At 56.6% G+C, this 15,997-nt stretch overlaps 7 protein-coding genes across 7 annotated transcripts; 5 read left to right on the forward strand and 2 right to left on the reverse strand.

The window, feature by feature from the left end:
* Positions 1–172: 172 nt before the first annotated feature.
* Positions 173–1,125, reverse strand: SLS55_000963 (uncharacterized protein; the record flags this gene model as incomplete). The annotated part of the gene is made up of 2 exons (XM_066772468.1): positions 173–690; positions 735–1,125. 2 exons carry the CDS (start codon positions 1,123–1,125, stop codon positions 173–175), a joined length of 909 nt encoding a protein of 302 aa, XP_066637747.1.
* Positions 1,126–2,217: 1,092 nt separating this feature from the next.
* Positions 2,218–2,937, forward strand: SLS55_000964 (uncharacterized protein; the record flags this gene model as incomplete). Its single annotated transcript, XM_066772469.1, has 4 exons — positions 2,218–2,446; positions 2,505–2,612; positions 2,678–2,822; positions 2,877–2,937. The coding sequence occupies 4 exons, from the start codon at positions 2,218–2,220 to the stop codon at positions 2,935–2,937; spliced, it is 543 nt and encodes a 180-aa protein (XP_066637748.1).
* A 722-nt stretch (positions 2,938–3,659) lies between these two features.
* SLS55_000965 (uncharacterized protein) lies at positions 3,660–6,045 on the forward strand (the record flags this gene model as incomplete). Its single annotated transcript, XM_066772470.1, has 2 exons — positions 3,660–5,496; positions 5,552–6,045. 2 exons carry the CDS (start codon positions 3,660–3,662, stop codon positions 6,043–6,045), a joined length of 2,331 nt encoding a protein of 776 aa, XP_066637749.1.
* A 671-nt stretch (positions 6,046–6,716) lies between these two features.
* On the forward strand, positions 6,717–8,347 carry SLS55_000966 (uncharacterized protein; the record flags this gene model as incomplete). The annotated part of the gene is made up of 2 exons (XM_066772471.1): positions 6,717–6,725; positions 6,830–8,347. 2 exons carry the CDS (start codon positions 6,717–6,719, stop codon positions 8,345–8,347), a joined length of 1,527 nt encoding a protein of 508 aa, XP_066637750.1.
* Positions 8,348–9,167: 820 nt separating this feature from the next.
* SLS55_000967 (uncharacterized protein) lies at positions 9,168–9,893 on the forward strand (the record flags this gene model as incomplete). The annotated part of the gene is made up of 1 exon (XM_066772472.1): positions 9,168–9,893. The coding sequence occupies one exon, from the start codon at positions 9,168–9,170 to the stop codon at positions 9,891–9,893; it is 726 nt and encodes a 241-aa protein (XP_066637751.1).
* A 273-nt stretch (positions 9,894–10,166) lies between these two features.
* Positions 10,167–11,030, reverse strand: SLS55_000968 (uncharacterized protein; the record flags this gene model as incomplete). Its single annotated transcript, XM_066772473.1, has 1 exon — positions 10,167–11,030. The coding sequence occupies one exon, from the start codon at positions 11,028–11,030 to the stop codon at positions 10,167–10,169; it is 864 nt and encodes a 287-aa protein (XP_066637752.1).
* Positions 11,031–13,214: 2,184 nt separating this feature from the next.
* Positions 13,215–14,804, forward strand: SLS55_000969 (uncharacterized protein; the record flags this gene model as incomplete). The annotated part of the gene is made up of 2 exons (XM_066772474.1): positions 13,215–13,219; positions 13,325–14,804. The coding sequence occupies 2 exons, from the start codon at positions 13,215–13,217 to the stop codon at positions 14,802–14,804; spliced, it is 1,485 nt and encodes a 494-aa protein (XP_066637753.1).
* Between the last annotated feature and the right edge of the window lie 1,193 nt (positions 14,805–15,997).

The raw sequence follows: 15,997 nt of genomic DNA on the forward strand, positions 1-15,997 counted from the left end.
GCTTGAATTGAAAGTGCCGGCCGGTATGGTGGATTGGATAGGTGAGGCAGTTGGAACAACTGTTCAAGTAGGAAACGAACACGCTCCATCTGCATGCACTTGTTCTGCCGCTAATACATACTCCACGTCTATTGTTCTAATTCAAGTGATCATAACTCGTATACCCTCGTGCCTACGAACCGCCATGCTCAATCTCCTCCATCCTCGCCGCTGCTTTCGTCGCCCACTCCCTGACCTCGGCCGTCACCTGCGCCAGCCCCGCAATGTAGGTGAAGCGCGTCCGCCACCACTGCCAGCGCTCCACGCTGAACCACTCGGGGCCCATGAATGTGTAGCCGCTGACGGCGCCATCCTCCTGGGCGCGCTCTTGGGCCTGCGAGCCGTCGTTACGGTAGTTGTCGCGGCACAGCTGCCAGATGCACGGGCCGGCAATGAGAATCCACTGCGCCGCCTGCGGAATCCACATCTCGGTGCGACGGTAGCCGAGCGGCGTGTCGGCGATGCCGGGTTCGAGCGCGCCGCTGAGGTTCCAGACGGCATAGTTGCGCGCCGAGCCGTGCTCTCTTTCCGGGCCTGCGGCGGCGACGTTGGCCAGCCACTCGGCCTGGAAGACGTTGCCATTCGTGAAGCGCCGCTGCCACTCCTCCCACTCCTCGTCGTCATCGGCCATGATGTCGGTGGGAGGGATGCCTGTTTGGGTTAGCTACTTTCTGTAAAGGATAACAGCAACTCACAGTTCATTCTGTCGCGAAAGGCCAGCGTGTAGCCCGGTAGCTCGCTCCAGTACGCGTTGTCGAGCTCCGGAACGACGATGGGCTTGCCGGCGGCGTCGAGGACGACGATTTGCGTCAGGCTGAGCAGGAGCTGGGTGACGCGCTCGCGGATGCCCTTGTCGGCGCCGTGCACGGCGATGATTTCGCACACGAGCACCCAGAAGGTGTAGGGCATATCGTTGTTGCCGGCTTTGAGGCGGACATCGTAGAAGGCGGCGACGCGCGAGGCTGTTGTGGCTGGCGTGTCCTTGGCTGCGACGAGGTCTCGCAGGATGGGGATGGTTTTGCAGTCTTCGGCGTCAAAGCCAAAGTGGCCCTCCTGCTCGAATTTCGAGGCCCAGTCTTGCGACATTTTCAGAGAAGACGGTCAAAGAAGACGGAGATGATGAGGTGGTGGTGGCAGGTAACAGAAGCAACAAGATATAAGGTAGGAGCTGATCGCAGTAACCCGTGATGAGCCCACTTCGGTAACACAGCCATCCGCCCCGCTGTTGGCAGGTGCGATCGACCAGGGGGTTTACTGCCTCTTCGGCTTAGCGTTACGACCGACATTTCACCTCCTCACCATCCACACGGACCCGCGGCATCATTTGGAGCCCAACGCGGGGGGCTGTCTGCATCATCGTTTAGAGCTCGGCTACCCTCTGGCATTCGGCGTCACGATTCTCGGCTACCCAGCGGCATTCTACGGACTACCCAGCGGCATCCAGCCTAGCGATCGACCTAGCAGCAGCAGCGATATTGGTGGCGAGACATTCTCACTTCATTTCTACGACTATTACCGACATCGATACGATCGCACCGGTGGACTGCGGCTTCGCGGCTGTTGCGCAGTCCAGAGAGCGATCGACCAGGGGGTTTACTGCCTCTTCGGCTCAGCGTTACGACCGACACTTCACCTCCTCACCATCCACACGGACCCGCGGCATCACCGCCACGATCGCCGTTGGGGGCTACCAAAAAAAGCCGCGGGCATCGACCACGCTGAGATCACAGCTAAGGGCGCCAGCCCCGCTCAGATCACCGTTGTACCTTCCACATGATGATCTCTGTTGCCTGCGCACAAAAAAAGCACAAGGCATCAGCAACATCATGATCGCCGTTGTTGGTCGCCTCCATACAGTGATTGACGAGCTTCAGGAATGTCAGCTTTGTGCATCAACCGTAATCAGATGAGACGGTTTCCCACAGCCGCGTGGGTCGTATTATAATCCTCTACAACTCTTCGTCTCCTAAGATAGAATGAGTTGGGGGCTGCAGTATAGATGGGAATCCCCAAAGCAGATTATAAAACGCCGTTGAGGTTATCCTCTCTCCGCATCAGTCAAACAACTCTTTCCAATCAACCAAACACTCCTCTTCAATCATCCAAACACTCCTCTCCAATCAATCAAACACTTCTCTCGTCGAATACCTTTCTTCCACGACTTCAAATCCAGACAAGATGCACTTCACCCAGGCTCTTCTTGCGCTTATGGTCGCCAGCGTTGGCATCGCCCTGCCTACGAATGTCGAGCGCGCGCCATCTACGACGGATGTCGAGCATGCGCCATCATCTACAGATGCTGTGTACGCGCCGAGTGGGCATCTCAGCGGCGCCAAGCGTAACACTACGGATGCCGTTTACGTGGAGATTGACAAGCGCGCTCCTGCGACGGCAGTCAAGTGTGAAGGTAAGACCAATTCCTCTGCTGCTTATACATCCCTCAAGTCTCTTACTAACGAATACAGGCCCCAACGCGGGTAGCCAGACTTTCGACGCGAACGCAGTTAAGAGTGCTACGAATGCCGCTAAGAAGTGGCTCGGGGGAGACGGTAAAATTAAGACGGGAGGTCCCAGTAAGTACCGCACACGGCGAAACTTTAATGGTTCTACTCATCTAACGTGCTTTGCGTACAAAAAGATGGTTACCCCCATTACTACGGCGGCAACAACATCTCGCTCCCTGCTGAGTGCAAGGGCAAGAAACTGGCCGAGTTCCCACTGGGTAAAGACAACAAAACTGACCGTGTTGTTCTTGCGTTCGATGGGAAGGGATGGTCCTACTGGTATGTGACTCTACGACTGTCTATATTTGAATGCAACCACTAACAATAACCCAGCTTTACCATGACCCACCGTGGCCGGTCCGACAACGAGTTCAGGATCTGCCCCGCTGCCTAAGCCGCTGATACGCACTACATGTTGCCTGTCACTCGTTTTCCTTACTCGTTATACCCACTCGTTTCTACCGCCTGTTTCCTGCGCTGTATAAAACAGGCTCCATCTCGTATATAGAACTATCAATCAACATTCATTCATTGCTTCTTCGCAGCAGGTACATCCCGTGCACTTCCTACAGCTCCTTTGCGCAGCCGATGGCTAGCGTGGATCTGTTTTTTGCTCATGTCATGGGTAGTTGAAGCTATCGTCCGGACGAGAATCTCGAATTAAAAATTCTATGTACACGTCCGGACAATGGCTTCAACTACCTACGTATTGTTTTTTTTTTATCTTCAAGAACGAGCTAAGGCATAGTTACGCCATGTAATCCGTCATCCAGGAGGTGATGAGTGATGGTTCCACAGAATCAGGCAGCGCTACCCCGAAATGGTAACGCTACCCCGAAATGGTAACGCTAGCAAGTGCTGCCTGGAAAGGAACGCCACAATTCAGGCAACACCGCGCCTCGGCGTCACGCTTCGACAATCAAGATGAACGCCATCACGTTACCACGCGCGTACAAAAGGTGCGTCGAGGACGCGTCGAAGATGCGCTGAGACCAGCAGCACCCACTTCAGCTTCCTTCATCTAAGGTCTTCAGCGAGCACAGAAACAATCCGTCAGTCATTGCCCTGCTTCAAACAGGTGCTGGACTTACACAATTCAGACGCCCCTACGTAGCAATGGCACGCACCAAGGAGCCGCAGGGTCCCTACAAGATCACCGCCGCCAATTCCAAACCCTCCGAGACGAGTCTCCTCAAGATCACCCTCACCAATTTCTCTCCCTCCGATTCGACTCTCGTCCACCAACGCGCCCTCCTTCTCCACGGCCACATCAGCCCACCCCCACCTCACGCGCTTCGAGATTCACACATCTTCATTACAACCAGAGAGTCCTGCGACGGCCATGACATCTTCCCCGCGCAGAGCTGGCCGTTGTCCCACAGCGCCGACGGCTGCGTGTTCAAAGCCCTGGTTCTGCTGACTCCCGGCGACAACACCATCTGCATCGCCATGCGGAGCAACCACACCAATGAGACCATTACCTCCTTGACGCGGATGTTCGCCTACATTCCGCAGATCCAGGTCCCACCCCTCCACCTTGCCATTGTGGTGGCCAAGGACTCGCCGCTGCTGATGGACTGCCCGGCCAGCAAAGCCGGCGGTATCTCCACCGCCCACAGCTCCCTCGACGCCGCCGTCGCCAAGCTACGCATGGCCGCGTACATGTGGCAAGCCATGACAGCAGAGGACCTCCGCAGCAAAGGCCTCGGCCGGCGCTCGTTCCGGCTGGAGGAAGAATGGGGCGCCGACACCGTCTCCTCGGCCTTCCTCTCCTCCGCAAGCGACGAAGACGAGGACACAACGCCGTTCCGGGCCACGGCCAAAGTGCACATCGTCGCCAGCGACAAGACGACGGCGGAGCTGCGCGACGCCGCCATCGCGCAGCAGAACGCCGCCGCGCCCGACCGCCGCAAGCAGGAGCTGCACAAGCACTTCACCGCCGCCCTGGCCGCCCACGGCGCGCCCTTCACCCGCAGCGCCAGCCGCGCCCCGCTCGTCGTTGCCGGCCTCATCCTCGACTCGCACTACTCGCCCAGCCAGGACCTGATCCTCGCCCACGCCGCCCTGGGCAACCCGCTGCCCGACCCCCGCACCGGCATCTCGCTCGGAATCTTCGGCTCGCACACGTGCTGGGCCTGGCCCCGCTTCGTCGAGGAGCTGCCGCACTGCCTCACCGACGCCACGCTGACCGACACGTTCCGCGTCGCCAACGACAACGGCGAGTGCGGCACCGCGTGGGAGGCGTGTGCCGTCGGGCAGGGCGCGATGCTGCACGAGGTGGGCCACGCCCTGGGATGCCAGCACACCACCGGCATCATGGCGAGGGGGTATGCGAGGGACTGGGTGAAGCATTTTGTCCCGGCCACGGCGAGGGGCCTGCATCGGGAGGCCGAGGCGGTGCAGGTTTGCGGGGAGCAGGGGTGGGAGAGCAACAACGCTGTTTGGGATGTGAAGGACGCGCTGGCGTTCTCCTGGTTGCCACATTTCCGCGTATCCGGCGATGAGAGGCTTGATAGGAAGGCTGCTCGAGCGGTTCCTGCGGTGACGGTCGAGCAGAAGGGGAATGGGGATGGTAGCGGAGAGCTGCATCTGGTCCTCAGTGCCCTCAGTGGGTTGTCGCGGGTGTCGTTCAACGGGGTGGCGGAAGAAAGGCCGCAGTTGGCGTGGCCTGTGGAGAAGAAGGAGTACACGGTTGATGAGCTGGAGCGTAGGTTTGGTCGTGACGGCACGCCTCTCAAACTGTCCGTCGTTGCCAGCAACGGCAAAGAGAAGGTCGTCGGGGATGTCTGGAAGTTGTTCTCGCAGCTGTCATTCATCCGTATCCCGGGCTCGGACATTGTGCTCCAGAAGCGGTCCATCAGGTCTGGCGAGATCGAGGAGCACGAGGGCGAGGAAGGATACGACTACTGGCAATGGGCGGCGTTGCTGACGGATCGCAATGCTAATGGAAAGCGTAAGTGCTCCTGCTGTGGTCATGTTTCTTTCAGATGTTGACACTTCCACGCCAGGGACCCATGCCAGCGCCTTCGACATGCGCGTGGGCATTATTCTCGACGGCGGCGTGCTCCACTACGCCGATGGCCACAAGACGCACTTGGGCCCGCGTTTCAGCAACGGTGGTTGGGAGCACCACTTCGGCGGTCACGCCTCTGAAGAGATCGCCCTCTCCCCGAACAACCCCATCGCTAAGATCGAGGTCCACGCCGCCCGCAACGAGCTTGTTGGCATCCGTACCACGCTCGCCGACGGCACAGTTCGCGGGGAGCTTAACAGCGACGGCAATGAGGACTGCAGCGATGGGGTCGGTGTCTTGGAGCCCGGGCCGGACGAACACATTGTGGGCTTCTTTGGCCGCAGCGACTGGGGCCGTGGCTTTGATGGAATCCATGAGTTTGGTATCATTACCGCACCGAGAGACGTTGATCTACCCGAGCGGGTGTATGAGATGGATGAGCTAAAGAACACGGATGGTGGAGTCTACAATGCTGCGGCGAATGAGTGAGAGGAGAGAAACAGTTTTCAATGGTGGGATACATCGAGTAGATCAGACACGCAAACTTCTGCGAATAGTGTAGAGTTCGGCCGTCGCGTTGAACAAAATAGCAAGCCAACTACGGCGAAGGCGCTCGCAGGGTGTATGTTGCACTGCCTTCTTACAGCTTAGCCATTTTGCTTCCTTGTCTACCGACCCCAATCATTACCGCCCCCAATTTCGAAGTGGAGGATAAGGTTGTGATACAGGATCCGGCTATATTATCGCCGGTTCATTACACCCGCGTACATCGTAAATGCAAAAAGTAAGCACTAGTGTACGCCTGCAACGCTCTTACTGCCACGTTGTTCGCGTACTGGTATAAAAAACCGCTGTGCTGCCACACTTTTCTACAGCTGATATCTTTGTTTTCTAATGCGATAACCATCGATTGCGCAAAGTCGAGAAATCCGAACCAATACGCTTGGCGGCTCCATCCCACCTCATTCTCATCGCGTCCTCAAGACAGAAGTGTATGCACAATGGATGCCGTAATTCCTTCAGCTGGGGCGGCGTCAATTGCCGGCGGTCTTCTGCTGGTCTTGTATCTCATGTATCGCGCCGCCCTCCCAAAACCGCTACCAGGCATCCCGTACAACAAAGAGGCAGCATCCAAGTTGCTAGGTGATGTTCCCGAGATGATGGGCTACGTCAGGCGTACAAAGCGCATTTTTGTGAGTTCCATCGCTCAACATTGGAGGGCGGTAGAGACTGAGTTGACCCAACATGACAACATTGCTGGCTCAGCTCGCAGACTACCAGACACCGGAGTCCTATTGTGCAGCTCTTTATCCGACCCATGTCGCGTCCATGGGTGGTGGTCACGGATCCTTTCGAGAACCAGGACATCCTCCTGCGGCGCACAAAAGAGTTTGACCGGAGCAGCTTCTTCGGTGAAGTCATTGACGGCATCCAACCCGAACAGCATTCCTGGATGAAGTCCAACGACAGCAGGTTCAAGGACAACCGCAACCTCATCAACCACCTGATGGCGCCCTCCTTCATCAGCCAGGTCAGCGCGCCCGACGTGTACGCGTCCGTCTGCACTCTCATGAAGATGTGGCAAGTCAAGTGCGACGCAGCCCAGGGCCGGCCCATTTCAGTTCATCACGACATCACCTACGGAGCGCTGGACTCGATTTTCGCGTCGTCGTTCGGGCTGGCCGAGGCCGACAGCATCACCACCCAACGCCTCGAAGCCGTTATTCGCTGTACCCCAGAGATCCCTGACGATATCGACACGCCGGTCGAGTTCCCCGATGGTCAGATCCCCGAGGTCTTCAGGGCCATCATCACACTCTCAGACTCGCTCCAGGCGGGACAGCTGTCGCCATCGCCCCGGCTCACCTCGTGGGTGCTCCGCAAATTTCCCTACATGCGCGAGGCCATCGCCATCAAGGACAAGTTCATCAGCGACAAAGTCGACGAGGCCGTCCAATGCTTCGAGCGCGGTGAAGTACAGGCCCACACCGCACTACACTCAGTGCTACTGAGAGAACGCGAAGTAGCGACCAAACAGAACCGGCCGCCGGCGTATCACAAACGCGCCATCGCCGACGAGTTCTTCGGCTTCCTGATGGCTGGCCACGACACATCAGCTACGACGGTGGCCTGGGGAGTCAAGTTCCTGACCGACAACCCAGCCGTCCAGGACCGATTGCGTGCCGAACTCCGCGCCGCCATTCCGGTGGCCGTGCAAGAAAAGCGGGCGCCGTCGTACGAAGAGCTCGTCAAAACCCACGTCTCGTACCTCGACGCAGTTGTCGAAGAAGTCCTCCGCCACGCCAACACCATCGCCTTCGTCGCCCGCGAGGCGCTGCAGGACACGACCGTCCTCGGCTGCCATATCCCCAAAGGCACCAACCTCTTCCTCATGGCCAACGGCGCCGGCTACCTGGAGCCCGCCATGCCCGTCGACGACGCTGCCCGCAGCCCTGGTGCGCGCCAGTCCGGCGGCAAGACTCTCTCCGGCTCCTGGGACGACGCCGACATCGCCGCCTTCCGCCCCGAGCGCTGGCTCCCGGTTGAACCGCACACCGGCGACGAATCGTTCGATTCCATGGCGGGTCCGTCGTTGCCGTTTGGTCTCGGGCCCCGCGGCTGCTTCGGACGGAAGTTGGCCCTCGCTACGCTGCGGATCCAGTTCGCCATGATTGTTTGGCATTTCCATCTGCTGAAGACGCCGGAGGAGTTGAGTGGCTATGCCGCCGTCCAGAAGTTTGCGAGGGAGCCGGTGCAGTGCTATCTTCGGCTCCGTGCTGCTGCTGGTTAGAGTGCTGCCGGGAATGGCTGATGCTTGCCGGGATGCAACCGCAACCACGGATTCGGTGCTGCGTTCGGATCTGAGTATTGGCATTGTTCAGCAGCGGGAATCACGCTTGTCACCAGCGCGTCGTCAACTTGTGTGAGAGTCTCTGGCTGAATTTCGCTTCCATAGAAGGGAAGGGGAACTTCAACATCTAGACGAGGTAAAGAAAGGATGCACTGATCATTCGTTCCATATACCGAAGCCATAGGGTATATACATGACATGCGAACGACCATAACAGCGAGGCTGTATCGACTCGTCTATGGACTCATCTAATCTTTGCAGCAATAGACCTTCTTCCCCGAGGTGCAAACATTCGTATCAGAGCCATACCTGCTCTCAGCTTTCTTCTTAGTTCCATCTGGACAGCTGGCATCGTCGCACTTTGGCGCCTCACCGTGCCATGCACAGGTTCCTTTTTCCTTCCGAATCTCAATAGGCCAGATTTGCTGGATCTTCTCGAGTTGGGGGCTGCAATCAATCAGGCGACTCGTTAAAAACATCTCTCACGCCCCACCACATGCACAGCCGCATTGCCCATCATTGAGTGACGTTGAGCATCATCCAGGCCAAACAATCCGCACACTCATCTATTTGACCCAGCCGTCATCCGTTTCACCACCATCGCAGCACCAACACAAGAAATCCATCAACCCGCACAACAATGCCGTCCCCACCCCCTCCAACAACACCAGCCCAAGTCCTCCAGGCCTGCGCTACCTCACCCCTTCCCGCCATCCTCTCCACGCTCGCCGCCTGCCCCAACCCCCCACACGCCAGCCAGATGGCCGACATGGCCGTCAAGCACGACCGGGCGGACCTCCTCCAACACCTTCTTGCGACCGGCACATCGACCGACTACATTCCGCGCAAGGAAATCGTACACAAGCGGTCGACCACGCTGCTGCAAGTCCTACTCGACAACGGCTGGGACATCAACGACTACCTCGGCGGGTACATGGGCTGCGCGCTAACGCAAGCAATACTTACGCGCGCGGATGTGGACTTTATCGCCTGGTTGCTGGAACGGGGCGCCGATCCCAACGGGCCGCCGGGAGGCATTGACCACTGCGGGTACGCGCTGCGACTGGCCATGCAGATAACCAGGCCGGACGATCCGGCGGGTGCGGGAGCAGGGCCGTCCCGGGTGGCGCGGATGCTGGTGGAGCGCGGGGCGGACGTGGATCTGTCCAAGGCGCTGCATGTGGCGGCGGAGAAGCGCGGGGTGGAGTGGGTGCGGTGGCTGGTGGAGGTGGCGGGGGCGGATGTGGATGCCCCGGGGCTGGATCCGGATTGGGCGTGTGCTACGGATGTGGAGAGGGGAATTGGTCGCCCGTTGCATTATGCGGCGAGGAATCCGGATCCGGCGGTTGCAAGGTACCTGGTGGAGAGGGGCGCGGATCGTGGTCAGAAGGATACGAGTGGCCGCACGCCGAGGGAGGTCGCGGAGCTTCTAGGCCATGGTAAGCAGGCGAGGATTTTAGCGGTGGAGGAGGGAGAGAGTAGGTAGATTACGCGTGCCTTCTCGATCAGAACCACGGTATATCCGCAGGTCGGGTGCCCTTACGCATCTGAGCCTACTGTAGGTCCGGCGAGGAAGTGTCGCATATTATTCACGAGAGTGTTAATGCCGATGAAATTAAGCGTAGGATTTAGACAAGAATGTCTGGTTATTGTATCTGCCCCTACGTCTAGACGATAGCTCCATTTCAGCACGAACTCCTCTAAAAAAGATAATGTGTACTTGCTTTACGAAACCACTTCCCTGCTGATAGCAAGCATACTACGTATACTTATGTTTAGATTTATCCGCGTCATCCCTTACTTGTGGTACAACGAAAGTACTGTCGTCCGCATCTACAACAAATTCCTCCAGCTCGTCCTCCTCCTTCATATCAATGTCGTGCAGCTCCACTTCTAGCTCCTCTTCATCCGCAGAGTCCCTCGCCCGCTGGTTCATGATAGGCCTCCAATGGATAGTCTTGTCCAGAAACGCCGTATCGACATTCTTTCTGAACGAGCGAAACCTGATCTTCCGGTACGCAATCGCCCAGATCATCTCACCCGGCGCCTTAAACGTCACGCCTTCTTCAGTGCTCCGGCTTTTCTCAACACCAACCCCTGGGTCCATGACGCCGAATGCATCGATTCCACCAGTCATGACTGTGCTGACCGGAGCCGTCAAGCCCACCCCAGTGGAAACCCTGTTGGTATGAGCTTGCGAGACTCTTGCGTCAAGAACGGTCGTGACGCCGACGACCAGATAACATTTTTCTCCCGCTTTGACGCTCTCTTCCAGCCATGCTCTGGCCTTCTCAGTGGCACAAAGTTCGGCAAATGCCTCGCGGTGGGAGGTCAGCTCGTAGCGTTTAACGGCCTTGCTTGCGAGATGCGTGCCTCCAGCGGAGCCGGGCTGCAGGTGGATATTGAGCAGCTGTGTGAGTGCTGCATAGAAGCGTGTGTCTCGTGACTTTTGTATGTAGCCGGAGAGGTCGACGGCCGTCGTCTGGAAGCCGGCAGCGACGTCGATGTCGCGTTGTCCTTTGAAAATGTCGACGTGGGGTTCCAAGAGCGAGCATACTAGGCTGCCGACCGGGACAGCATGCACCGGGAGTAGCTGTGGGAGAACGAGGTAGGGAGGAGCCATGGTATGGCCAGATTTTGGGCGGAACGATACTTGGAAATACTGCGGGTATTATAATGCACTCTAGATAACTTGTTTTGGAGCGCGGATTTATTGCCAAGTACTTGGGTGGCGTATTTGTGTAACCACGGCTGCCTGGCTTTTGGCCCCAGAGGCTGAGCCGCCGCTTGTCAACTCCGCAAAGCTGGAGCGGGGTTGTGGGAGCATCCTTCAACTTCAACTCCCCTATGCGGAAGACCACGGCAAGCTACCCATCGGCTCTCTACTACTGCACTCACCAGCATGGCAAGATCTTCAAGTTCGGAAACGCAGTTCGATATTGATCTTCATTTCAAAAGAGCGCAAGACCTTTTTGAAGAATTCGACAAACACAAAAACCGAAACACCTTGGAGTCCGGCATCGAAAATGCCGAAGAAGTGGTTTGTCATGCTCCAAAGGGCTCTGAGGAGTCTTTGACAATGACTTGGAAGCTTGCTAGCTATATCTCTAAGCGAGGCTATGTTCGCGACGGTGTCCCGGTGGATCTTGATCGATCAGTTGGTCTATTCAATGCATATCTGGAAGAGGCGCCTGACGCTCATTGCAAGAGACCGCACGTTTGTTATCTGCTGTCTGAAGTTCTCGAAAATCGGTTCAAGTACTCCAGTAACAGGGAAGACCTGGACGAAGCTGTGCGGCTTGCCTACAAAGCTGCAGAGCTTTCTGAGCTCGATCCTACCCATCACCTCAAATATTTGCGCACCATTCACAAACGGCTTCAAGCTGTCTTTCTCAGCTTCAGAGAGCCCGAAACTCTTGATGCGATAGTATTGGCTAGACGGAAAGCGCTGGAAGAGTCGATAAAAAGAGATGAAGCATATCGATGGTGGGACATGCATGCCGTTGAAAGAAGCCTTTCGCAGCGCTTTGAGGACACTGGAAACATCGCGGATTTACAGGAAGCGCTTGAGCTTGCTAAGGCTGCCTGCAAGTCCGCGCCGGATGTGAACACTCATCGATGCCAGCTTTTTTATTACTGTGCCAATGTGCTGGTAACGAGCTACCATGCCGGAGCGTTACCCCTATCGGCATTGGATGAGTCAATCGAAATGCTGCAATCTGCGCTGGAGATGTGCCCGGCTGGAAGCGACGGTCGGCCTGGCATATTCATTCAGCTCTCAAACTGCAACACGGAGGCATATAGACGGGGGCGAGACGTCCAGCTTTTGTACCTCGGAATCGATTATGGTAGACAGGCTGTGGCAGAGGCATCTCCCGATCATCTAGAACGACCAAACTGCTACCAATGTCTGGGAACGGCCCTCAAAGAGCTCTTCGACTACAGCGGGAAACGATCCAGTAAGTACTGACCCAACTATGGGAGATTGTTAAACTGATATGGGACAGTTCTCGATGAAGCTATAGAGACCTATCGCACGGCTCTTAACTTGCCGGATCCCCGAAACTGTTATAGCGGATTGATAGCGGCCAACATAGCCTTCGCATTGCAAGTCCGGTATGAGGTATCGGGTGCTGCAGCAGACATAGAGGAGGCTGTTGCCAAAGCTCGATACAGTGCTTCATGGGCCTCTGACAGAAACTCTCAGCGTGCCAAGTCATTGAACGAGCTTGGAGTATCCCTGACCTCTCTTTACCATCGATTTGGACGGCTTGAGGACCTCAACGAAGCCATTGACTGCGCTAGAGAGGCGGGGGCGACCGCATCATGGAGCTTGCCCGATCGTGGGATGTATCTCTGCAACCTCAGCAGTTTTTTGTCAACACGATATCGGAGGACTCGTGTTGATAATGATTTGTCGGAGTCTCTCGTGCTTGCTCGGAAAGCTATTGAGGTGACTCCCAAGTCGGAGTGGCAGAGATATGCTAAATTCGCTAGTAGCTTGGCGAGTCGGCTTGACAGTGATTATCTGCGCACGGCCGAGTCGGAACGCGATATAACAAAGTTAGAGGAGGCGATAGCCTGGAGCCAGGTTGCCTTGGATTGCGTACCTAAAACACATACTGATTGGTCGAGTTACGCATATAGACTGAGCGAGAGACAACTCAAATTTGTCGCGCACAGTAGCAATGTTGAGAAGCAACGGGCTTTACTCGACCGATCTATCGAGACCTTTAAAGAGGCTTCGATCTCAGAAAGTGCTACACCGATGGAGAGGCTGGGCGCGGCACGATCTGCCGCAACGTTGATGATGTTCGGAAGACGGTGGACAGAAGCGAACGAACTGAGCACAATGACAATAGCGCTATTGTCCCATGTTAGCCTACGCTCCATGGTGCGCCAAGATATGCAGCACAGATTGTCTGGTCTATCGAACCTTTCCACCTACGGAGCAGTGGCGTCATTGAACTCAGGGAATGAACCCGAGGAAGCCTTGACACTCCTGGAGATGGGGCGGGGAATCATATCCGGGTTCTTCATCGGCAACCGTGCGGACCTTTCAGACCTTCATTCTATCAACCCGGAGATCTCATCGCAGTACGAAGAGATCAGAGACCAACTCACACAAATGGCCATCTCTCAGTCATACAGAGGCGACGTGGTCCGCCATCGACAGGAACTCACGGAGCGTCTGACAAGCCTCGAGGGCCAGATCCGCGAGCTACCCGGTCTGTCAAGATTCCAACTCCCAGCTTCAGGAGACGATCTGAAGGAACTGGCACTTAAAGGCCCGCTTGTCAACTTCAATGTCACTAGCTTCAGGTCTGATGCATTCATAGTCACTTCGCAAAGCATCGTTGTCATTCCTCTACCAAATTTGCACGAGAACGACCTGGAGGAGAATGTCCAAAAGATTATTGGAAGATCTCGACTTACCAAATGCACACTGGTCGAAAGAAGCACTTCGAATAAGCATCTGGCCAAGATCCTCGTCTGGCTCTGGGAGGTAGCCGTCAAGCCAGTCATGGATCATCTGGGGCTCACAGGCACCTCCACAAGCGATCTTCCCAGACTCTGGTGGGTAACCAGCGGGCTGATGGGGTTGATGCCCCTACACGCTGCTGGCTCCGGATGGGACGAAACTACAGAGAACACAGCCAGCCGCTGCGTATCCTCGTACGTTCACACAATGAAAGCGCTCGCATACTCCAGGAAGAGAGTAGACCGTCCGAACCGGAGCGTTCCCGACAGAATCCTCGCCGTGCACACCCCCCACACGACAGAAAAAGGCTGGGCAGACCTCAACACCACCCCAGAAATGTCCGTAATCACGAATGCCGCCTCGCGCGCCAATCTCGCCTGCACCGTCCTCGACTCCCCCACCGTCCCCTCCGTCATCGACGCCATGCGCCACAGCGCCATCGTCCACCTCGCCTGCCACGGCGACCCGAGCTTCGACAACCCCTCGCAGACATCACTGGTTCTACGCGGCGACCCCACTACCCCAGATGGCCGCATGACGGTCGACCAGCTCTTCGACGAGACGCATCAACATGCCCAGTTGGCGTATCTTTCCGCATGCTGCACCGCGCAGCAATACTCCAAAGGCCTGATCGACGAGGGAATCCACCTGGGCAGCGTGTTCCAGCTGATGGGCTTCCCGGCGGTCGTGGCGACGCTGTGGGAGGCGGACGACGGCGCAGCGATGGAGCTGGCTGGCGCGTTTTACCGACGGCTGTTGGCGGGGGGAGGGGGGTTAGGGGAGATGGAGGAAGGGAGGGTGGCGCGGGCGTTACATGGGGCGGTGGCGGAGCTGAGGGCGCAGAGGCTGGGGAGGAGAAGGAGGAAGGCCGAGGATGTGTTGGCTTGGGCGCCGTTTGTACATATTGGGATTTAAGGGCGTGGGGTAGGCTGCATGCATGATGCAGCCCGCCCGTACCGGCTCGAGCCCCTCCGCGCCGCCCTAAGCATAAGCCATATCTCTTACACCTTTTAGCTTGGCATCCAAGCACTTGCAGCTCTATACCTCCGTTAACACGTTATTATCTTGCATATTGTTATGGAGTATCGTGTTGGTGATAGAGGGGACGATCGTTCGCAGGGGCTGCTGGGGCTGGAATTGGGATATTAGCTAAGCGGCTTGGGCCTGGAGGTCTCGACTATCCTTATCCTAATCTGGGAGCCCCTCACTCTTCTCGTCCCGAGCCACTCATACCTTACTGCTGAGTGGTCTTTCTTTCTTTCTTCTCTTTCTCCTTCTCCTCCTGAGCTGCCACAGGGTCCTTGATAGTGACTGGGTTGAAGTGGTTCTGCTGATCATACTGGCCACGAAAGAATAGCATCCGCAGATAGGCTCCAAAGTCAGATTCGTCCCTCCACTCACATTCCCCATCCATATCATTGGTAAACTGAATCAGGTATCGAACCCTACCGCTGGGTAACTTGCGTATGTCGATGATACGTTCAATCCAAGCATCAGGTACCTCCATTAAAGGCTCGGTATCAGATGGGGGTGTGTTTGCAGGAGATGGACGTAGTGACAAGGGAATCATGCCGGGAGACATCGAAGCAGCCTTGCGCGCATCGACAGTCGGGGAATTTTTAGTCTTTCCTGAGTCGCGGATCGCATTCGAAACTCCGGACGAGGGCGAGCCGGTAGGCGTTCTCGGATGGGCGGCATCGTAAGCATCAATAAGAGCAGGAGCTTCCATAGATCTCTCGTTTTCCCAACTGTTGTACTGAGAGCTGTAGTACTTCCAGCCAATGAGGTAGTCGTAGGTGCTAGGATCCGTTGTAGATCGACGACGATTAAGAATCTGCTCGATCTCATATTCGTCAGATCCGAGAGCAGAGCTGGTCCCCATATCGCGCGAAGATCTTGGAGAGTCTGTCCTCGGAGAGCCCGGTGAGCTCGACATGATGGCGGTGCTTGCTCGGGCAAGGTGGGGTGGAGGTTGGAGGCAGCCGGAAGTTGTAGTTGTATGGAGGAAGGAGGGTGAACGACGTGCCGTACCGAAAAAGTGACGCACGGACACGTCGTGTGCCGGCGCCACTACGGGTTACATGGTAATATTCATTGATGTAGGTAGA

The sequence above is a fragment of the Diplodia seriata genome, assembly GCF_021436955.1.
Source record: "Diplodia seriata strain FDS-637 chromosome Unknown scaffold_1, whole genome shotgun sequence".
Lineage (NCBI taxonomy): Eukaryota > Fungi > Ascomycota > Dothideomycetes > Botryosphaeriales > Botryosphaeriaceae > Diplodia > Diplodia seriata.